This window comes from Neopelma chrysocephalum, unplaced genomic scaffold (genome assembly GCF_003984885.1).
Source record: "Neopelma chrysocephalum unplaced genomic scaffold, ASM398488v2 Primary Assembly neopelma1_44, whole genome shotgun sequence".
In the NCBI taxonomy this organism is placed as follows: Eukaryota; Metazoa; Chordata; class Aves; order Passeriformes; family Pipridae; genus Neopelma; species Neopelma chrysocephalum.
The window spans coordinates 20,224,277-20,247,733 of NW_020897703.1; the positions used below are offsets into that span (position 1 = coordinate 20,224,277).

General features: G+C 45.0%; 1 protein-coding gene across 1 annotated transcript in view; it reads left to right on the plus strand.

Moving 5' to 3' along the window:
- Nucleotides 1–23,072, plus strand: part of MARCH4 (membrane associated ring-CH-type finger 4) — a 103,581-nt gene extending 80,509 nt beyond the window's left edge. The window contains exon 5 of the mRNA XM_027678890.1: nt 16,460–23,072. Within this exon, the coding sequence (XP_027534691.1) occupies nt 16,460–16,821 (362 nt within the window). The 3' untranslated portion in view covers nt 16,822–23,072. The remainder of the gene's footprint in view (nt 1–16,459) is intronic.
- The last annotated feature ends 385 nt before the right edge of the window (nt 23,073–23,457 follow it).

Genomic DNA, 23,457 nt, shown 5'->3' on the forward strand with positions numbered 1-23,457 from the left:
TCATCTGTGCATGCTGCCAGCACTCTGCCCCTACCACTCCATGGTGTAAAACTTGCTTGTATAGTACATCTATGCTCTTTGCAGTCCCAGCTGCTGCTGCTCCACTGCTCAACAGTGGAGATGAAAGGAGCTCTGAGCAGTGCTAGCTGAGGTTGAGTGTTCACTGTCCTGAACTTAGTGACATGAGATTTTCATGGGGATCTGTGACTCCCTGATTGTTCATGTGGTCAGGTCTCTCCTCTGAGAGACTTCTCTTTAGCCCTGCAGATTTCGGGGGGCTGCACTAGCATGAGCCAAAAGGTTAGTCTGTCCGGTTGAGAGGCCAGGCCAGGTCAGACCAGTGGATGTGATTCATCAAAAGAAATGCTCTCCCATGAAGAAGGTCTGAGTGTTGGGGTTGTTCAGCCTGGAGAAGAGAAGGCTCCGGGAATACCAGCTTTCCATTACATAAAAGGGCCTACAAGAGAGATGAAGAGGGACTTTTTACAAGGGCATGTAGTGATAGGACAGAGGTAATGGCTTTAATTTGAAAGAGAGTAGGTTTAGATTAGATATTAGGAAGACATTCTTTACTGTGGGAGTGGTGAGCACTAGAACAGGTTGCCAGAGAAGTTGTGGATACCCCAACCCTGGAAGTGTTCAAGGCCAGGATGGATGGAGTTTTGAGCAACCTGATGTAGTGGAAAATGTCCTTGCCCACAGCAGAGGATTTGAAACTAGATGATCTTTATGGTCCCTTCCAACCCAACCCATTCTGTAGTTCTATGAACACCACAACTGAATTTAATTCCTCATTCATTATAGTTTTGTGCAACTGTGATGGATGCAGCAATTCCAGCTCCCTAGAAGATTTGCAGTGAGTTCACTGTGGATCAGCTATTCTCCCTCTCTTTATCCTTCTCCCAAACCTGGCTGCTTCATGCAGGGTCTTTGGATTACAACTGGGCAAAGCCAGCTTTGGAGATTGAAAGTTCTGCTGCTGACTGCCAGCATGGCCCGAAGCCTCTTGTTACTCCTCCCTGGGTTTTAGTTCCACTTCTGCAAGTTCAGGATAAAACCTCTCATGGATAATTGCAGTGACAACAGATCTTGAAACACTGGAGTGCTGTCTGTGCAATCCAGTGTCTCCTCCTCTGCAGTACAACCCTTTTCTCCTTTTGCTATCCAGCCTGTGGGTGTGTAGGAAAGATTTAGGAACTATGAAATGTTCAGTCATGGGGAAAGGGCAGGACATTAGGTGCACTCAGATCACACAGTTGTTTTTTCCAGCTAATATAACACACACGTTGTCTGTACATTGTTTGGTAACAGGCCAGGCAGCCTTAGCTAGCAGAAGGTTATACTGTAGGTCCTACACTAATTCCAATTGTTTCTTTCTCCAGTTTGACCCCCAAGTTTTGCTTTCACTGGCGGAGGAGCAGAGGTTTGAAAGACAAGGTACTTACTAAAGAGCAGATGTTCTGAAACAGAGCTCCTTCAGTTGTCTCTGGATGTCTCATGTCCACTGGGTAGCCAGGGACATTTGTCCAGGAGGCCGGTTTATACACGCTGTCACTGGAGGTGCTCAGCAGAACACTTCCTCTGGCACCGTGGAGCCTCAAAGCTGGAGAAGTCACCAAATCTGCAGAGATCTGACTAACATCAAACAGGGAATACACACCTGGTCAGCAACTGCCCAGCTGTTTTGTGTGATCTCTCTATCATTAAGGGATTTAGGTAGCAATTTGCCTAGAAAGAGGTATCTGTGGCAATTTGCATGGGTAATCTCATGGCAGAACTGGTCTTTCCTATGTGGAGTCAAAGTGGAGGACACAAGAGCTCCTTTGTATGTATAGCTCCCTAAGTACAGATCATTTTGTTGTTGTTACTTTCACTTGAGCTGTACTTGATCTGTAATAGTCAGATCGTCTCAAAGCTGAGCTCTCAAAATATGTCTGTTAACTCAGACACTATTGATCTCTGCAACACAATCCAAGGGCGCTGATTTTGACCCTCAGCCACTAACATTCAGTAGGACACTCCTTTTCTTTGGACCTTGCTAGATCCTAGCATGCTCCACAAAAACAATTGGAAGGACACCATTTCCTACCTCTTCACCCACCATGGAAATAAAACTACAACCAAAATGCAACTGATCTGCTCCTCATGACCAGCAGGACAGATGGTATGGCCCCAAGGACCAGAAGCTATGTCCATCTGGGCAAGATGTGCAAGATGGTCTTTCAACATTGTTCTCCCCCTTGCTCTCAGACATCTAACAGGAGGGCAGGAGGAACTGGAAAGGATTGCTTGGGATTTGTGGGAACCTCCAGTACTAGATTTTTTTTTAAGAACCTGTTGGAAAACATATGTCAAGAACAGGTTGCAGAGAGATGATCCCAGTTCATGAAGGAGGAACCGATTAAATGCTTCTTGATATCCAGCCAGCCTCACAGATCTCTTTCATCTGTGCTATCTCTGGTCACATCTGTAGGACAAATAATGAGCATTTGATTAAACTAGAACCTGATGATGGTGCCAGCATGGGTATTGCTCCGCTGTGAGCCACCTACAACACAAAGATTTAAGATCAAGAACCAGGAAGGGAATGAGAAGCGAAATGGAGACTGTTCATTTGATTAACTGTTCTCTCCATGGTCCATGAGAGGTAAATCCAGAAAACTGGCATAGAGATTAGCAGAAATGAGGTTATCGAAATGCACAGATAAATGGAATGAGCCTTCGTGGGCCTCAGTTACTGAGTAGGGAGAGTAGCAGCTAAGAGCTGGGCTGTAAATCCTGAGAGATGCCTGTCTGTTAATTAAATGACAGTCCTTGGAGGGGAAAGGAGGCATTTGTCTCTCTCTCTGTCAAGGTGCAATTAGGGAAAGTCAGCATTTGTAGATTAGGGTGTCATTTGGCGTCAGTAGGACAGGAAACCTTCCCTTGTTAAACGTGGAGGAACTCTACCAGCTAATGAGAACATGTCACAGCCTAGGCTCAGGCACCACCAGATCAGCTCCCAGGGAGAAGCGCATCCCAGGAGGGCCTGGGGCAGGCTGTGTGTGCAGGGCTGTCTCTGTTAGGGTTTGTGTGTGCCGTCCTGCTTGAGCTCACACAGGGCTATCCCTGAGCATGGCATGCTGGGGGGTTTATCCCCAGCAATGCAAAATTAATCCAATCTGCCTCTCCTTGGATCACTGTCTGTGGGGACTGTTGCTTTGTCCATGCCCACCAGTCCTTGTTCTCTGGCTCACCCTACCTGAGTGCTGACAGCAGTGCACTTCCACGGGGACTAAATTCTTGAGCTCTTTGAAGCTTTTCCCGCTCTTTCCCTGGCAGCCAGTCCCTGATGGTATTTGCCTCCACAACAGCAACTGCACTGCAGCTCAGGAGTACAAGAGAGGCAAAGCAGGACCATTCATCCAGCCAACGATTTTTTTGGCACACCATGGCAATCCATTACAGATCAGGAAGTGTCTGCCTGCTGTTTTTAATCCCAGCTGCCAGCAAGAATAATCAAAAGCATCCAGTATGTCTGACGGCATCTCAGCACAACCGTAGGTAATAACATAAGAAATCAATAGCCAATTAAAACTGATCCACAGCATTTGATCTTTCATAGTGCAATGGGAACAGTAATTAATGGAGCTTCCTTGAGACAGTGACAATTCAAGCTTCCTGCCAAGACTAATGTGGTTTCATTTTAAATGAGCTTTGCTTCCTAGAGAAAATGCCAGGCTGAGGTAGCCTGAGGGTATTTTCTAGCCAGGTCACTTGGGCCCTCAGCATTCAAAGGATTTAGGAGACAAAGTCACAACAAAATAAAGAGAAACTGAGAAATGAGTAGTCTTCAGGGTCTTAGTCTTCATCTGTATCGATCCAATTCTCAAAAGAAAAGCAGATGTTTTCATTCAGGTCTGCATAGTTCCTCAAAGCACAAAGTAGGAAGAATTTTTACAGCAGCAGTAGGGAATCAGTTTTGAGGAAGCACCAAGCTCATGTGTTGGCTTGATGACACCCTAAAGACAGAGCACAAGGCAAAGAAGTTCAGCAAATGTCTGGAGGAGAGACTTGACACCAGCACACACAGCAAGTGTGTGTGGCTTTGACACCCATGAGAATATACGGAAGTCTTCCATGCCTTTCAACTTGATGCACTGCTTGCCACGCTCTTCATGCACTTGTTACCCAGTTTGCCTGTAAACTGGAGCTACCAGGAGCTAATTGAAGTGGCTAGATCCTGGTCCTACCTTCACAGCCAACAGTCAGGATAAAATCAGGCAGCCAGTTCACCGTTTTTTCACTGTGAACCCTGGTTTGCACACATTCAGCCAAATATGCATGCTTGCAAAACCACTGAGCAAATCATTGATCTATCAGGTGTAAAGAGGGGTTTGGAGACAGGAACAGTCCCCACAGGTCACATTACAGGGCTCTCAATCCAGCTGGGCAAAGTCTGTTCCTGAGGGCAATTATTGCAGTCCTTGTAGCTGGGCTGGCACCAGGAAAATGACGCTGCACAGCTGATCTGACAACCAACTCCTTGGCCGCTATCCAGGAACAGCGGATGCTCAGCAAAATCCAGACAGGCCACCCCTCTGTTCCTGAAAGATGGGACCTGTTTTTATCTAATACTGCATTGATTATTCCATAAGAGAGTGGGGCAGCTGGCGTGCGTGCATGGGTGCTGCTCTAGCCAGCGGGCGTGTCTGCAGAGGCTCAATGTGCCCACTGAACTCCAGTGCAGTTCTGGCAGCTCTCTGCAGAGTGAGCATGTTGGTGCTCAGCAGAGCCACAGGGTTTGGACCTGCCTCTGAACCCTCTCCCTTTTTGTAGGGAACAAACTCAGCTTGCAGCACAATCAGAGCAGCACCTGGCCTTTCACACGTGTCTGTTCAGCTCCACGCTCCTTCACCACATCTATCTCCATGCAGGGTCCCACTGTTGCAACAGGGCTCCAGAGATGTATTTTGTCGTGAATAACCATATGGTGCTCTCTGCTCCAGTGGATCAATGTGTTTAGCATTTAATGAGGGCAACATAATTAACATTTTCTGAGGGAAAAAAAATCTTTTGCCTTGTGAATTGCACCTTGTGCTTTCAAGTGTGATACATTATAATCAGAATGATAGTTCCCTGTCACTAAACTCCATGCTGAAGTGTCTGGTGTCCCTGGGTTAAGTTTCCATACGTAGGCAGAGGCAGAAGCACTTACCTGCCTGTCATAGCCTCTACACTATGGCAGGAAATTCCCTTGTAGGCAGCTGGTAGGATCTCCCATGCCAGCTGCACAAATTGTGCTATCTACTAAAGGATGAAAAAAAGTCAGCTCTTTGCCAGGCTGTGTTTTTCCAACTGCTTTCTGTCCCATTGCTCCTCCTCCTACTGCCTGCATCCCCACATACACTTCACTCCTGGAGGTGGGAAGCTGTGGTCCATGGCATGCTGTTATGACTGTATCAAGAGAATTCAACTCTGTGGTCAAAGATGAGACCACAGGAGGTCATCCCCCATGCACAGTGATGAAGCTGCTTTTGGTGTGCCCCAGCTCTGTGGGGAGCCAGAAGCAGACATAAAGAGAGATTAATATGAAACCACATTAGTCCAGCTCTGGGATCACTTCTTAGAGACTGATGGATGACGGCTACCTACCAACAGAGCCATCTTTCAGATCCAGAATACAACAGTCTATAAGGAAGAATTGCAAACAGGCCCACGGGCTAAGTTGCTAAACTTAATTCTTCCTGGAAGTTTTTCCCTGAAGCAGTGCTTTTCTTCCTGCACCAAGATCCACCAATGGCAGCCGTAGCCTGAGTCCCTCTGTCTCATGGCGGAGCTGGATCCATAATATCCTTGTGACTGTGCAGTGTTAAGTAGAAATTGTTCAGTAATATTAAATAACTCCGGGGATCCTGTGTGCAATAGTCCAGCCAATGCTTTACCTTCTCGGCAAACAAGCCCACAGCAATGACATTCAGGCAGTGTGGAGTGAGCAGTCATCACTACCTGCTGAATGCAGAGAAGCCTGAAGAGCTGAAGGTCCAGACACTTACTGTGCCAGGTGGGACAATTCACTCCACTCAGCCACGGCCACATCACGGACCTCTCTGCGTCCTACAAGGCTCTTCTGAAGATCTTTGCTGCAAGCTTAGCCACTCTTGGTTCCTTTCACTGCTGTCATACTTGTCAGCTCAGCATTGGTGGATCCCATAGGTGCAGGTAAACTCTTACCTGCCCCATTAACCACCATCAGCATTCACTCAGCTGGATATCACAGCTCATAAGGGTCTTCAGCTCTGGTGGAAGAAGCTTGTATACCCAGAGCAGGAAGGAAAAAGTTTTGCTCTCTTAGAGATTCTAGCTAGTAATGGATCAGAAATGATAGACCCTTATCCTTTTGGCTTCTACCACCCTAATTAATTTTGAAAAGTGCTTCTGTGGGAGAGGTGAAGGCCTTGCAGGGGAGAAGGTGGGGTGAGACCTGTGAGGACAGCGTAAGGAGCAGAGAGAAGAGGCTGCAGCACCCAAGATGGAAGGCTTCTGGGAATCTCACAGAAATCCTGGATTTGCAATGAATGATTTTATCATGGCTGTGCAGGACAGAACAGCCAAACACAGGCTGCACCACAGTGTATCCCAGGAACACATTTAACCCAACAAAAGGCTAGCCAAAGAGCACCATGAGCATCTTCTGCCTGACATCCATGGGATGCCTTCCTACACATCGGGGGGAAAGATGCCCACATCTCGCTCCAATGAAGGAGTAGAAAAAAATCACAATGCACATGCTGACCTGTGACTTCAGAGGCACTCTCAGGTTGATTAACTTAGCCTGTGTGCCCTACATTTCCCTGGGGGATGTTAAGGGTGATCTGTGCTCACCTTTGTGTCTCTCCTAACTGGTTCCTAATCCTCTTAGGGGAAGAGCACTGAGGTGGCTGGAGCAGGATGGAGGAATTGGGCTCAGACAGGACCTGCATCCCTTAGAAAATGAAAAAATGTGAAACTATTCTCATTTTTCCTTGCAGAATTGCATTTGCTAATAAAAACAGAGAGGGAGGCACTAGTTCTACCTTCAATAAGCAAATGTCATGTTTTGATCATTATTGAATAAAGCATTTTGATTTAGCATTTAGAGATGACTGCTCTGCTGAGTATTTTAAATTCAGCGTCAGATTTTGGAATACAACATTTTAAAAAAATTCAAGTCCAAATGAAACATTTTCACCTGTCTGAAAATACATGTGTATTATTCCGTTCTGGGGAACAGTGTGACTTTTTCAGATCCCACTCCAAGCAAGTGTGAAGACAGATTCCCAAACCCTACAGAGAACAGCTCTGTTGTCCAGCTTTGCCTTTAAAGAAGTGTCGTGGGAATGGCTGAGGATCCAGCATGACTGCACAGGCAGTGCTTTGGTCAAAGTAACATTAACTATGGTATAGCAAGGTTCAGAATGCAGACCTGAAGCAATGACTGCCTTCGTATAAGCACTGTGAAATGGAAGCCACATGCTTTTTCCCTTTTCACCATGAGTATTCAACTCCATAGACTTCTGTCAGGGAATATCTGGAAACTTAAAGGTAGAAAAGACCCATAAAATCACCCAGAGATGAGGGTGTGCATTTAGCCAGTGCTCTGTTCAATCTAGCTTGAAATGATTATTTACTCCCTTCTTTTAAAGACCTTGGAGTATCTGTCATGCACACAATGAGCGTCTTTCACCTGTTGTGCACAAAGCCTTTTCAAGATGTGGGGTGTTGCTGTCATCTCCGTTTTAAATTTGATGAAAAAAGGCTCCAAAAGGATCTATACAATCCTAGCTACAAAATAAGGAGGGGGAAATTTAAGAGAGCAAGAAGGTGTGTTAGTACTGCCTCCAAGCCCTATCCCTCCTTTCCTGGCACAGTTATGGGTAGACTCACAAGTGGAGAATGCTGCTGGAGAGGCATGATTCAGAAGCAAGGCTTCTGCTGGTGGAGCTCCTGTCTCTATTTATTTATTTGCTTTTTCCAAGAGGAATCTCATTTATTGCTGCCTGCATAACTAGAGACTGCCCTTTAATCCTCTGCTTTATCGCGCACTGTGAATTAAATACCATGGGAGTACAAGAGCCCTTAAGGGCACAACATCCATTTTGCTGTAGCTGCCCACAGCCAGCTGGGTTTACAGGAGTACTTGAGTTTATGTTTTATCTATTGCCCGAGCAAGGATTTCTTAGGGTTTCATTTTATATATTTTCACTGTTATTTCTTCTTTTGGTTTTGGGTGGGTTTTGTTGCAGTTTTGAGGCAAGGAGTAAAAGTACTAGTCTGGGCAGCGCAGGAGAAATTAGTAGTGGTTGATATTTCATATGCTTACAGCTGGAAGTATTGTGGCATCTCTAGAGCAAGGGTGTTGCTGTGTGCAGCTGCTGGGGTCACCCCAGCTCCTCTGTCACAGACAGCATCCTGCAGACAGGCAGTGCTAATGTCCCATTGCAAACAAACCATGTGGGAGTGCTGAATGAAAAGTAATTTCCTGTCCACTGGACATCTCCTGTCAGGTCCTTAATTTTGCTAGGCATTCCTCATTTTGGGTCTTACCAGCTCAGCCCTACAGGGCCCAGTCAGTGTGTTGCAGAGGAGCACACGGGTTGGCAGGGGACATGGCTGAGGATGTTTGCCCTGGGACGGAGGCAGCAGCTCGCAGAGAAGATGCATCTACCTTGAAGCCATAAAAGCTCCCCAAAAGCTTCTACAACATGCTGTCCCCAGCTCCCACAAGCTCCACAAGCCCCATGACAGGCAGTCCTACCTGTCAACTCGATTCATCCTGCTGGATAAAGCATTTGTCCTCCTACAGCTACAAATGCCATGTCTGTGGGTTGGACTGCTCCTGCTTCCAAGAGGAGCCCATAGCATTCTGTGCACACAGGAATCACTGCTGCATACTTGTGTTACATGAACTCATGACGTACTGCAGTATCACAACCTGGCAATTGTTCCTTGCCACATAGCTCAGCAGCATCCTGCAAAATCACCGTGCTGCCTGGGGGAGAGATGCTGCCAGCTGCCACACCAAGCACTGCCAGCAGTACTAAAGGAGCTGCCTCCTCTCCCCAGCCCCCCACGCTCTGCTCCATGATCACTCGCCTGGTGGAGCAGCAACTGTGGGGATTCTCTGAGATGCCGGCACGGCACACTGGATCCATCTCCCACCCAGCAGGACTCCTGCTGAGTCTGGGGGTGGGTGTTAATGGCTGCAGAGAGCTTGGGACACGGCATAATCACCCGCCCAGATGGGACCTGCTGCTCCCATGGCTCTGCCAGATGGAGCAGAGGAAGCAGGGAGGGAGAAGGGCTCTTTCTGCATTTGTGGGGGGCCCTGACCCACCAGGGGCTGAGGAAGCTTTGAGGAACAGCTGCCCCTGAACAAGAGGAGATAAGCTGTAATAAACACAAGGTTTTCTGGTTAGTCATCAATTGAAGGTTGTGGACCAGCCTGTTTGTGCTGTAATGACCCGATGGAGTCGTGGCCCCTGTGGCCTGAGGAGATCCAAGCATGGCACGCACATGCTGCAAAAGCCCTGTGACAGTGAAATCTTGTTACAGTGAATGCACTTAGAGAGCAGAAGGAGTGTTTTATCTTCCCCAGACCCATGGATTCCGTAATGGCACATGCCATCCAGTGATCAACAGCACTCTAACAGAGTCCAGCCATGCAAACATCCCAGTTCTGCCAAGCCAAAATACAGTTCAGATTCATACATAATCAGTTCTTAAGATACTAAAAAAGTGTGCATTGAGAATGATTGATAAGAAAATGCCTGATTATAATCAGCTAATTATTTTTCCATATGTTAAGCATTCATTTTAGCTCTAATCATTATGAATACATTTTCAGTTTATACTGTCTCTCATTCAATGCTGGCAGTTGCTAAGTTTGCTCACCCTCCTAGTACAGTTCAAGCATTATTCAGAGCAAATCTTTGCTAGATGTCTTGTGGACTATAGAAATCCTGACCACTGGTCAAACGTCTTGCAACTACCAGAAATGTCTAAAAGACAGCACCAGAGGTTCCAAGTCATCCATTATGAGCTACTCCTGTATGCAGGGTAGACTGTCCACTAAGCTCTTGAAACATTCTGGGGACAAAATTTATGTTTTGGAAAGTGGAGATGGCAGTTATGAAGGAGTCTATACCTCCTCTTCGATTTCACCAGAAAGCAAAAAATCCCGGAAAATCTGAATGTAGCAGTAGTTTGTATGGAAAGTGACTGTTCGATGAAAGCATTCCTGAGCTGAAGAAAAGTAAGATGTGAGGATAATGGACTCCAGAAAAGCAGTGGCAGCAGCCTCAGGGGACCAGAGCAGGGAGCATCTCTTGGGAAGAGAACTTGAAGGATAAAAGAGCTGTGAACAGCTCACAGCTGCCAAAAGGATGATACTAGAGGCACAACAGCAAATTGTGCCTGTGCAGGGGAAAGCTCAGAAGCGTGGGAAGAGAGCACTGAAGCTACATCAGGAACTCTTTGAGGACCCAAAATCAGAAGCTGCAATCACACAAAAGGCAGAAAGAATAACCTTCAACTAATGAAAAGTCTCTAGAAATCACACAGGCATGGGCAGCTACCAGGGTTGAACCCCAGGATGACCATGCAGGAATATAAAAGGCAAAAAGAAATGAGTCCATAAGCATATGTAAAGGAGAAGAACAAGGCAAGTCTAAGAGCTCAAGTAATATTTGATACACAGAGGGCCAAAGAGTTAAATGTTGCCTTTGTTTTAGTCCTGAAAACTTAGCTAAAATAATTTCAATGCGGAGAAAGAAGCCCAGGGCAGAATCAGAAGAGAACAGCCTCAAATGAGTTAGCTCTGTCATTGTCAGCATGTCCTAATGAACTTCAGAGGAAGCTGCAGGAGCAGTCTCTGACCCATGAGCATTTCATCATCAGGGACTTGGGGAGGATGCAGGAGGTGCCAGGCAGCTGGGGAAATGCAAGCAGAGTACCGATCTTTAAATATAACCTCTATCATTAAAGAAAGTAGGAATTGAGGATGAAGGAAATGAAGGGCAAATCATCTTAACTGATTCACAGAAAGATAGTAGGATATTTTTTAGCTAACCAACTGATAAGCATGAGGGTATAACCATTTGTGATTTGGAAGGATCATTGTACTAGTGGCTAAGGAGAAAGCAGTTAGGTTGTTATGCTGTGACTTGGGTAATGCTCTTGATTCCTTGCCTTTAGATTCTCCTAAATAAACAAGAGAAATGTGCTCTAGATTACATAATTATAATGCAGGTGTACAGCCAGTGGAAAAACTGCTTTCTCAGTAGTTGTCAGTGGTGTGCTGTAAACTGGGAACCCATTTCAAGTAGAGACTGTTTTGGACTCTGCTCTCTTCAATATTTTTATTAATGACTTAGATAATTACATAGGAAGTGCTGTTCACATATGACACCAAGATTGGAAAGGCTGCAAGCACTTTGGAGGATCAGATCAGCATTTGAAATTTTAAATGATTCTGGCAAATTGGAGGAATCAGCAAGATGTAATCGAATAAAGAGAAGTGCAAACACAAGCTGGACCAGGCAGTCACACTAACTGAAGACAGGAATTTTGTGACGTATCAATTTATTTCATCAGGGAATCAAAAGGCAGGTGGTGTGTACAGTGCTGATTCTGCACCTCCATGGTCTAGGGACTGCACCCTCCTGGGGAGTTCACGTGCAGAGAAAGGGGGATGAAATGAAGAGGTTCTGGAGATGATGAGCAGGAATGAGGAGAAGAAGGACATTACTTCATTCCCAACCTGGTCAGCTCTGAGGTTCACATCTCCCAAATCAGCCCAAGTGAGAGTCCCTTTGGTGCCATGACATTATTTTCAATTATGAAACTCTCTCTCCCCACTCCTTGGTTCACCCTCTTCCCCATTTCCTGAAGAGCACAGCTCTACAGCCTTGATTATCAGCCACAGGAGGATTGTATGCTAGGTTGTTTAAAGAACATGTCATGCTGGAACTCACCTGGTCACGATGTTGGGGAATGCCAGATTCTAGATATCCCTTTCCCTGCCCATATTTCCTGGAACAGATCCCTCTGGCTCTCTTTTCCTGGTTTATCATGAGCTACTTTCCTGCTCTTAGGTCATGATAAAAGGCGACTAAGGATGGAGCAAATAGGATGAGATTAAGGCAAAGAGATAAGTGAGGGATGAGCTGCTGGAGCTTTGGAAACAAAAGTGGAGAAACTTGAGATTGTCACAAAAGATTAAAGAATTCGCAGAAAGGGAGGGAAGCATTTGTGTATGATGTCAGTAGAGAGAAAGGCTGGCAATGAGAAGTGTTGTCTCCCAGAAAGCTTGGTTTACCTTGGCCTGAGTCACCACTGCTGTGGATGCAAACATTAAGCTTTGATCACAGCTGCCATAATCTTCCCCTGACACCCAGTAATGAAAGCAACAGAAACAGGCTAAAGCATGGCAGCTGTCTGGCTGAGATGAAACTGCATTTGGAAAGAAAAACAAAAGAGCAAAGTGCTGCTGAAGGAGGAAACAAGAGGTGACAGCTCAGGTGGCAAGACAGGGCCTTTCTGAGAAGGTAACTGGCTGGAAGGGACTCTGATTTCTCCTCCTGTAGATAATAAGAGTGTCAGTACAGGGATGATGTACCACCCACTGTCAGCAGAAGCCCTGTTTTGGTGGGTTTTTTATGGGCAAAGAGGTGAAACAGTTCCTTTCCCAAGAATTTACCTATTTCTTTCAAGAAAGTACATGGTAAGTGTTGGAATAAGAGGAAAGTTTTAATTAGAGGCTGAAAGTCCTGGTGAAAAGATAACTTGGTGTCAGAGTCTGACCATTTTTAGGAGGTCACTGCTTGTCATTTCTGGGAAAATGCTGCTCCAAAATTGCCTTAGATTGGAGGTTCACAACCCCCGGGTTAACCTCACAGTTGGTGGTACACCAGCTGATCCCCCCCTTCCTTACCCAGAGACATAAACACAGTTGTCCCTGTTACATCTGCCATTTCTCTTGATCAGTTTTGTCACAAGTCTGCTGATCCAATGCACCTCTATCCCTTCTAAACCAAGGGATTCCATCTTTCTAAAACTTTCAGCTCAAGGAATTTTGTCCAATGCTGGTCCAGCCAGGTCTCTACACAAGAAAATGGGAATGAGAACAGCACATCATCAGTTTCCACATTCCATGGGAGTTTTATTTCACCAGCACCACGAACTAGAGATTTCATAAACCAGGCAACAGTCTGGACCAACAAGTTCCGTGTAAAACTTACAGAGATTTTCCTTCTGAAGAGGATGATTTTCACAGAGGATCAATTGAGAACAGATTTTGGGAAACAGAAGAGGGTGAGGTAAACTGGGAAGGAGTGTAAAAGGACCAGGACACTACCAGAATCTGTCTTAAACTCTCTATGTGTTGAAAAGAGAGAATTGCACAGAGAGAGACGTTCACACCAACCTGCAATCTTACACACCCACACAGAGGATTTGACTTATGGAATAATTGGCTTTAGCTGGACACCTGAAGTTGAATACAGTTCTTCCTGAAGGATTTCCCACTGAATTCTGGCCTTAAATTTGAAAGTTTCACCTCTGTCAACAAGAATGATCTTTGAGGGAGGGGTTTTTTTGTTAGGGGATTCACAGAGCTGAATGTAGAAATTCCAATCCTAATTTATCTCAGGCAGACAAAATTTGTTTCAATGGGAGCATTAAGCATCCTGCAGCTTGATATAAAGGGATAGACTCTTGCTTACTCTTGGCATTTACTCTTGCAAATGAATCACTGTTACTTCCGCCTCTCTGCCCACCCCTCCACTTGGTTTCTTCTTAATTTTACAGCTTCCTGAGCTTGACACTGGGAAATCGATAAGTAATTTAGAGCCCAGTAAATACAGACAAAAACAAGTTATTTTGTACTTTTATAAATATTTGGAAACCAGAATTATCTAAGAAAACAGGTGCTCAGTTGACTCAGCAACCCATCCATCAGCATCACACAGTTAATTGCATAAGATCATAAACATTTATAATTAGAAGGCAAACAAACAAGAATTTTATAAACAGCCCTCTTGAATCAGGCTGCACATTAAATATTTGTGATAAGGTAATTAAGAATAGATTTACAATCCTGGCTCAGTGTTTAATACTTCGTAGAATGGATTTGATTCTATAAAGAATGTTCTACAGCCAAAGAGAAAGCATTTGATTTCAACTCTTTTATCCCAGGCTTAAGGTGGCCTCCAAGAAACACTGGCTCTCTCACTGATCAGAGTGAAATTTCATTCATTACAGATCAGACAGCTCATTTAAATATATGTCTAATGTCCCTTGTCATGGGCTGATCCACTTCAGGCCTGCTTCAAAGCTCTATCTCCTTGGCTGGATCTGCAGACTTAAGTCTTGTGTTTTATTGTTGATGCTTTGATCAGACCACGTCAGAATTCTCAACCATGTTTCAAAGCAGGGGGGAAAAACCACATTTTTCTATTATGATGTCATGGTGTTTGGTTATGAAAAGCCAGCACCACTGCAGGATTACAGCTGTGTAATCTCAATGGCCTATGGGAACCAGAGAGTAGAGCTCTCTCATACTGTACTGCCCTATGCCATTCCCTGTCCCAAAACAGTCAGATCTGCATGCTTAAACTATCCAACGTAATTGCTTCTACAGCCAGGGAGCAGGCTCAGTACCCCATTTCAATGAATGTGAGAGTCCCCCTGAGGCTAATCTGTGATCCAGTCAGCAGGGCTCCTAGTTATGCTTAAAACCAGGCAGGCTAGAAATTCAATCTGTACTGAAGCAGTGATTTAAACTCTCTAACATCAGATGCAGACCCTGAGAAATGGGGTGGCTGCATCCCATCGGTGAGTAATGGGGAGATCAGCCTTAAGGGTAAGATGACCTTCAGGTATTTGGGGTTTTGATGTAGCATGGGTTTACTCCAGTATTATCTGCCATCAAAAACTAGAATAATCTAGAAAAGACAGGTTGTGACTAAAGCTGTAGCATTTTATTCATTGGGAATAACCATAAACCACTTTATTCTGTGGTGACTATCATCTCTCTACACATTGTTGGTCAAGTCAGCCTATTTGTTTAGGCATGATTTTGATTCTTATTTCTTGTGGGTCTTTTGTTCTTGTACTTTTACACTTGCAACAGGCAGGTAAGAGAGCTACTCTTCCTAGAAGTGTTTTCGATAATCTTGATCCTGACTGAGAATGAGTCATTAAGAAAAATTAAGCTATCCATGTGCTAACTGACCCAGTCCTGCCTGCTGGTCTGGCTTTAGTTACATGAAATAAAAAGGCACTTTCCTAAGAGACAGATGGCTGCAAAACAAGGAGACTCAGACCCCCCTCATTCCACATAAATCCCATTGTCTAGCAAAGCCTGTGGGATAAATTACAGTGTGCCAGCTAATCTACATGAGATGTTGCAGCTTCCTCCAGCCCAAGTGGAGAAGAACACCTCTGTGTTGCAGCCACTGCTGGACCTAGTGCTTCCAAAGGGTCCAGCCAGAGCCTGGCAACTTAATAATAACAGAGCTTAATACTAAAGTACTGTCGTCATCTAAACAACTAAAATTATTTAATTCCTTATTCATCTGGCAAGGCTGGGGAGGATGATGGAGACAGCTGGGAGATGAGATAACTGCTGGGTGGAAGGGCCTGAGCTGCTCGTTCTTTTTTGAATGTGGAGACCATTAGAAGTCAGGTGTCGTGCAGCCCGGTGCCACCCCCAGACATTAGCTCTGGTGAATGCAGGAGGGCAGCAGGACACACTCAGTGCACACTGTGTGAGCTCATCTGCCCTTTCTGTCAAGCGTGCTGAGTTCCCCCTTGAGAGGAAGCAATGATGTACAGTGAGGTACCTGCTCTGCAGATGAGCAAAACTTTGCCTTGGATAACAAACCACTTATGGGAATAGACAGACCCCTTTTTTTTGGCTCAATTGCTGCCTCTGGCCTGCACATGTGTGTCTGCTCTGCTGCCGTGTGTGTGGGGAGAGACACGGGCTGTGTACACACATGACGCTGGAGCAGCAGCCATCACTGGCACGTCAGATCCAGTAACACCCCCTCCAAACACACGCCGTTAGCTCAATGAATCATGCCTATGCATCATGAAAAATTAGTCCAGCAACTGAGGAACCTCAGGCATTTATTGGTAAACAGATACTCTGTTGCTGTAAGAGCATAACTCACTGTGCTGCATTTACGATCCTTTTATCGATGGCTGAGATAAAACTGTAATCCTTTTAATTCAGGGGGAAAAGGGATCCAGGAGAGGAGGAGCACCACTGCTCTGACTGTCGGTAATTAAAATACAGGATTTATATGGAGTAAACACTGGCTGAGGGAGAGCTGAGATTAACCAGCTAGCTGGGGAAAGGTGCTGGGGTAGGTTTGTGGTTCTTTCTAAAGTTTTGTTTCTGTTTTATGTTTATTTCTTTCCCACTTCCCTCCAGGTCTAATAATACACGAAGGGCCCTCGGTTTACCGGATTTTTAAACGGTGGCAGGCGGTCAATCAGCAGTGGAAAGTGCTGAACTATGACAAAACAAAGGACATGGAGGAGCAAAAAACAGGGACCAGGACAAATCAGCGCCCCTCCTCCCAAACCACCCACTCGTCCTCCACTGGTGGTACAGCCACTAACTCCGCTCCAGCCGACAGCGGGGCACGGGCTGCCGGCCATGCCACAGGCACCCTCTCTGACCACCACTGTGCTTATACCATCCTGCATATACTCAGCCACCTGAGGCCTCACGAACAGAGGAGTCAGTCTAGTAGTAACAGAGAGCTCGTCATGAGGGTCACGACGGTCTGAGCCGAGGAATTCAGGAGGCCTTAACACGAAGCGGAGGAGACAAAGAACTCATAAAGCAGAGGAGCATGGTGTGCCTTTTTCTTTCTCTTTCCTTTTCTTTTTTCTCTTTTTTTTTCCTCCTCTCCTTTTCATTTTTCAGTAACTGCACAAGATATAAGAGGCGGCACCTGGCCAGCTGAGGAAAAAAGCAGGTGGAGGGAGAGCTGCACACTCATGCTAAAGAGGTTAATGTTTTCCAGCCTGTTTAAAAAAAAAAAAGAAAAAAAAGAAAAAAACCAACAACACAAATCACAAAAAACCAACAAAACAAGTGCAATACAGACTACAAACTGAGTAGGCAGAGTTCTGGGGAAGCAGAGGAACAGACGGTTTAGCATGTCTTACAAATCCTATTACCTGGAATAGGTAACGCTCTGTACACACCCCCGTACACACACGCACGCGCACACAAACACACACACATAGTGTGAGATTTATAAAAACATGGAAGGGAACGAAATATTTGGAGTGTTTTTATTTTCCAGACTGTGATTAACCAGGGCTATGAGTTGTTTTGTTTCATTAGTCACTGGAGCTTTGTTTGATTTACCATGGGGTACCTGAAGTTAAATGGCTGGGGATTTTTCAATATTTATTTACAGAAGGAGAGATTGAAACATCTCACCAACAAAATCTTAAAAAAATCCAGGCATACACAAATTTCACCAAAAATCCTTTTTTTTTCATAATGTTCCTGACAAGGGGTTTGTAAGGGTAGAACTGGGAGGGGGGAGGGCGCTCCATGACCTTTATTCGACGTATAGGCATTTTTGGCAAATTTTGTACAAACGTTCCGCAGGTGTTTCAAGCACAAGTACTGGTGTGATTCATGCCTTCATAACCCCAAATCCAGCATCCAAATCTTGCCACTCACACACATCATTTTCCATGCAGACATTCCAGGTTAATTTCCTTCCATTTTACTCCGATCACAAGATGACCCATCCTCTGTGGGTGTCTGCTCCCTTGCCGATTCAGACACTCATGCATTAGAGATGTACTTTTTTTTTTGGTGTCTGTATCCCTGCTGCTCAATTTGCAACAGTCTCACTCAGTCTTGTAGGCTGATCCTTTCACATCCAGTCTGTTAGTTTATTACAGAGTCTATTCCATTCAATCATCCAAAAGAGAGTTAGTCTGAAGAGGGAGCACAGTTGCTGATTGACTGTGTAACACTTCTAATAAGTCTCCTTCTCTGGGATATATCTTCGAAGGTACCGGTTGCTCTTCAGGAACATTCTCTTTTAATGCACAATGGCTGAATCATTTGTGGATATTAAAGGGACACTGTCAAGTACTTTTTAATAGTTTTTAGGGTTTGGGCTTTTTTTACTCTCCATTGTTTGTAATATTCTCTTACAAGCTTGAAAATAAAATTTCTTTCCCTACCGATTTTGTCCTTTTCCATTTGGGCACGTATGGTTCTCTCCACTCACTCCATTTCTTTCATCATTCCTACCCCTCTCCTCCCCACCTTTCTTCTGCAACAGGAGGAAATCCATATTGCTGATTTCCTGCTGACTGTCCTGGCTCTGTGGAGGGTATGTCCCAACTCTGTGGTGTTTAGCTATTTTGCATCTACCATGAAGGAAGCATAAAAGCAAGAACCTTAAAAATACAGAGATTAGCTAATTGAGGAGCAACAGCTCAGCAGTCCTAAACAATGAACCTGTGGTGAACCCAGCTCCCCACAAAATCAAGATAAGCACTTCAGCCAAACTGCATCCATTTAGCAGCAGTGCCGAGCAACATTGCACGATGGCTGCATTCAACTGCCCTCCATATCGTACCAGCACCTCTCACAGCTTCTATTGGAGGCAGGGAAAACATGGTACCAGCTCCTTTGGCACCCAGCCTGTCATAGGTCAGGTGTTTCTGGACCAGAGAAGGTGTCAGACTTCAGCCCCTGGGTTTGAGCGCACCAGCCATTCTGCAACATTGAAGATGGAGGTTAGCATCTTAAGGCAAGGCCATGTTTTTCACCTCAATTACTTGACAGTGTCCCTTTAAATATCAGGATGCAACAGAACAGGTACTTCTGTGGCAGAGAGTGTGGGAGGTGAAACACCATTCAAAAAAGCTGACTTACTGAGGACCCATGTGAAACATGGTTCCTGAGACCACTGTACCTTTATCTGACCAGATTTACTATCTACCAAAGAGTGCTTTTGGCAGAGAGGAGAAAGGGATGTTGGTGGGCAGAGGGAAAGGGAAGGGGCAGTTCCAGTCATCTCTGAAAGTAGCTATCCCCAGAAGGAAAGCGTTGCAACAAACAGTCTCTGGAAGAACTGCTTCTGATCCACAGTAGAGAGAAACCTGCCCAAAGCAAAAAAACACAGTAGCCTTTCGCCCCTATACCTGTTCTGGAAGCTGTCCTCATTCCAAGAGATGAGTAATTATGGTGATTTTGGGAAGGGGAAAGCATATGCAGATGAAGGGACAACTGTAACCCATGATGTTGTTTCCCTCCCTGCCCTCCACTCATTTAATATGGAGAAGTCAAATTCCTTTAATTTGGCTAATGGCTAAAAGTTTATGAGGTCAGAAGCACAACTTGCTGTGAAAGAGTGGTGTGATCTGGTACTCTGAGCACACAGGACTCTGCATACTCTCACTCCAGCTCTGCCACTGACTCTGTAGCCTTGGGCTGTTTGGCTCAGTCCCCCCTCCACGCAAAGGGGGAATAACAATACGTACCTACCTCACAGGGATGTTGTGAGAACCCACGTTGGTAAAGCCTGTTGAAGTGCTAAGTCTACCACCGGTAGTCACGAGGCGTGTGGTGGGGGTGAGCAGCGCTGCCCTTTTGCTGGTTACAGTCTGAATCACTCAGCAGGAGTTCCATCGGCCTTCTCCTGCTTGGAGATCCTCCTTGATCCGAAGCAGAGGGTGTCGTCCAAGTGCCCTCTCCTCCATTGCATGACATTTTAAGCGGCTGTGAGGTGCAGGGTAGTGACAGACATGAAGTCCTACTTGACCAGGGATTTGCTACAACGTTTTCTATATCTGTGGGGTTTGTTGGTTTGGTTTTTTCCATATATTGTGCTTAGAAATAAACTTTCCACTTAGGGCTGGCGGTTTGGGGTCTATTCTGTTGCATGGCAATGTATACAAGTCTTATTGTCTGTCTTACTGTGCAAATGATCCCGCAGCCCAGTTTCAGAGATGGGTGTGGTCTGAGCCTTGTCATAGCGGCGTAAGACTCAAAAGCCTGTCTAGACTGTTTAATATTTAAACAACACTATGAACTTGTCAATTGTATGTGTTCTGTGCAATACAAAGCATGTCATTAGCTGGCTTGATGGGCAGAGGGGCTAATGGAAGGTCAAAACTTGTTCAGAGAGCTTCATACACGTGCCAGCACGGAGCCGAAGGGCTGCCACCAGCAAAGCAAACTTGGGGAAGCCATTGGAAACTGTTTTCAGAGCAGTTTACTCCAGAACAAGGTAATTCTGAGTTTATGAACTTCTAGGCTGCCAGTCTGAGAGAACAAGTGCAAATTTAGTGTGGGGGTTGGGGTTTTGAATTCTCTTTTTCTTTCCTCCCCAAAGTATTGATGGAAGAAATACTGATGAGGATCTCTTCCTTCCATAGCACAGTTCTCTCATCTCCCACAATCTCCTTGTGCCATCCCCTTTGTGCTACTATGCAGGACTTTCAAAGGTGCAAACAGAGACAGTATACTCCCGAGACATGAAAAATAAGTTGTGTACTGAGGGATTCTAGCTGACAGAAGAGATGGGGCAGAGCTATGCTACAGAAGGCATCTCTTCTTCCCCATGTTTTTCCTCTAGTTTTGTCTGGTGGGTCCCTGAAGAGACATTCCCTGTATTTTGTTACAAAGCTGGCAGATCACCTTCCACTGACAAACAAAGCTTGCAGAGTTTGGCAGCTGTTTCTCCCAGTGGAGAAAATTCCAGGTCCTATCACTGTGGAGACCCTTCAGTTCCTGGGCTTTGTGGTCCTCTGACATTGTTTGGGGGTGGTCAGTGTGGAGGACTGTGTTCAGCCATCATCAGAAAATGTGTGTGTATGGTCCTGCTCAATCTTGTGATTTCTGCCAGTCCCCTGATTTTCTGTCAGCTTTGACAGTTCTTTCTGGTAATTCTTTTCTGGTTATGCTCTTCAGAGGTGTTTTGCTCTGTGTCAGTTGCCAATGCTATTCTTGACTACTGAAACATCAATGCTGGCCTCCAGCTCCCACAGCTCTTCCGTTCTTGCCATCCTGTCTCTTGGTAAATACTCACTGCCAAGTTCAAACCCTCTTCCTCTGTGCCTGCAATGGATCAAGCACATGCACTAACCCAAGGGTCATCAGAGAACACAGGGACCGTTAAGAGTTTGTATCAATAAGTCAAACTCTATAAGCCTCAGTCAGTCATCTTTGGTATGTATTTTCATTGCCAGTCTCAGTGCCTGCTGTTAATTGGTTGCCACAAAAAACCACAATAATGCTAGCAAAACCCATATACCCAGCTAACACTCGGTTTCTAATTTAAAATGTAAGAAATTATGGGCTGCTTTTCAAGTAAATCAGATGTGTTCCGTTTTGTGGTTTCCCAAGCAAGGTGCTGAAGAGCTCCATGTCTTACCTTACTATGATGGATGACCTAAGGAAAGAGCAAGTCAGCAGCATAGATTTTAGTTGAGAAAAGTGTTGGCTGTCCTGTTTTTACTCAGGGAGACAGGAAAATACTGCTTATGCTGCCAGGTCCCTGACTCTTCTCAAAGGCCTTGATCTGGCAGCAGTAAAACATCAGAGCCAATGCCCATAGGTGGAGGACAACTTTGAAGACTTTCCAGTCCTGAAGACCATCCTCTGCCCACATATTGTGGTCAGTCATTCAAGCATCCTCTCTTTGTTTTCCTCAAGAGGAAACTAAAGCAAACTATTCAAAGCACTACTACTCTTCAGTGTAGGAGGAGGCTGCACCATTAGCACTTCCAACCTGTGGTTCATCTACCAGGATTCCTGCACATCTCCTTGTGAGAATGCACAGTCAGAAAGACCTATTCCTTCCTCTTACTATTGTATGATGGGCAAGCATTTGTAGGGGAACAGTCAGCAGTGCAATTGCCTTAGTGACTACTGGCCGAGTATCCTAATCTCCACTGTCACCTCATCTGTGACTGCTCCTTCCCATTCCTGAGCCAACAGATGCCTCATCCCCTTTGCTGTCCCTAGGCTCTAGCCCTGAAGATTTCCTGAGCAGACACGGAATTCCTCACACACTAGTTTTAAAGTCTTCGACATCCTTCATGTTTCCAGACAGGCAAAATCATTTCATTGATGAACAGTGATTTATTTGAATAAGTGAGAGGGGAAACAAGTGTAGGAGCTTATTGCACTGACCTCCACCTCTTCTTACATGTTGAAGGAGATGGTGAAGACACTGATTGATTTCCCCCATTCAGCAGCAGTGAATCGATGGCTCTAGGAATATTTCCCTCAATAATGCAAGTCTGACATGCTGCAGTTACTGAAGGCAGTCTTTGATCTCCTATCTCTCATGTTGGATACAAGGAGAGCAGAAACTGACAATCCTGTGCTGTTTACACAAACATCAAAAACTATCCTAGTTCATTATTCAGATTACCTCCAGGTCAGTGGGTGAATTTCTCCTTTGATGAAAGAATGATGTTTTCTCTTCCAGAACTGGAATTTCAAGATAAAATATATGTAAACATATTCGTATATATTTATAAATGTTATCCTGAAAAGATAAAGAAGAGAAAAAAATCCTAAATAAACCTGAAAGAATACTTAACTGTACTGAATAAGTCCGACAGGAGCTAGGGAGTTGCCGTGTGGAAAATGCGACATATGATTTGACTTCAGGCAAAGAGAAGACAGAAGAGGGAAATGCTTTCATGTGACTTCTGGCCTCTCTTTGGTTCATGCTCATTATTGTATAGCATTTAATTAAGGCAGAAGTATGTGGAAAACAGATGCTCAGCTCCAGCAGTAGGAAACAAACTGAAGACCTCTCAAACTTATCTGAGCCATGCTCAAAAAAGCACAATGATGCAAAAGCACAAGCACTCGCCACCACAACTGTTTGAGAAGAGATGGATTTCTGAGTGGGGCAAGAACTCAGACAGAAATTCTTTTCCAAGCCACATTGTCAGGACTTTTTTCCCAACTTTTTAATTTTTTGATTAATAACCCTTTTTTTTTCCAAGCATCTTGGGAAAGAAAAAGAAAAAGAAAAAAGGTGGGGAAAAGAAAAAAAAACCAGAGAAAATTTAAAAAGAGGGTTCTGATATCCAAGTCTTAAAGAATTAAATAACAGTAGAGAAGAGGTACTAAGGGGAGATGCTCCTTTATATGTTATGTTACGCATCAAGGTGTGCTTTACCAAACAGAATTAGGACATCACTTTCAGTTGCCTGATTGCTCAAAGTCTGAGTGATCAAGTCTGCTCAAGGAGCCTTCCTAGAGTGCAGACATCTGCAGAGGACCACAGCTCCTCTCTGGATGGGATAGCCAGCATCAGGCTGTTTGCCTACAGTTGCCTCCCTCTGTGGCAGGATGACTGCCTGTTGTTAGCAAGTCACTGTTGGGCAGCATCTATCAGCTTATGTAGCTTTTGTTAT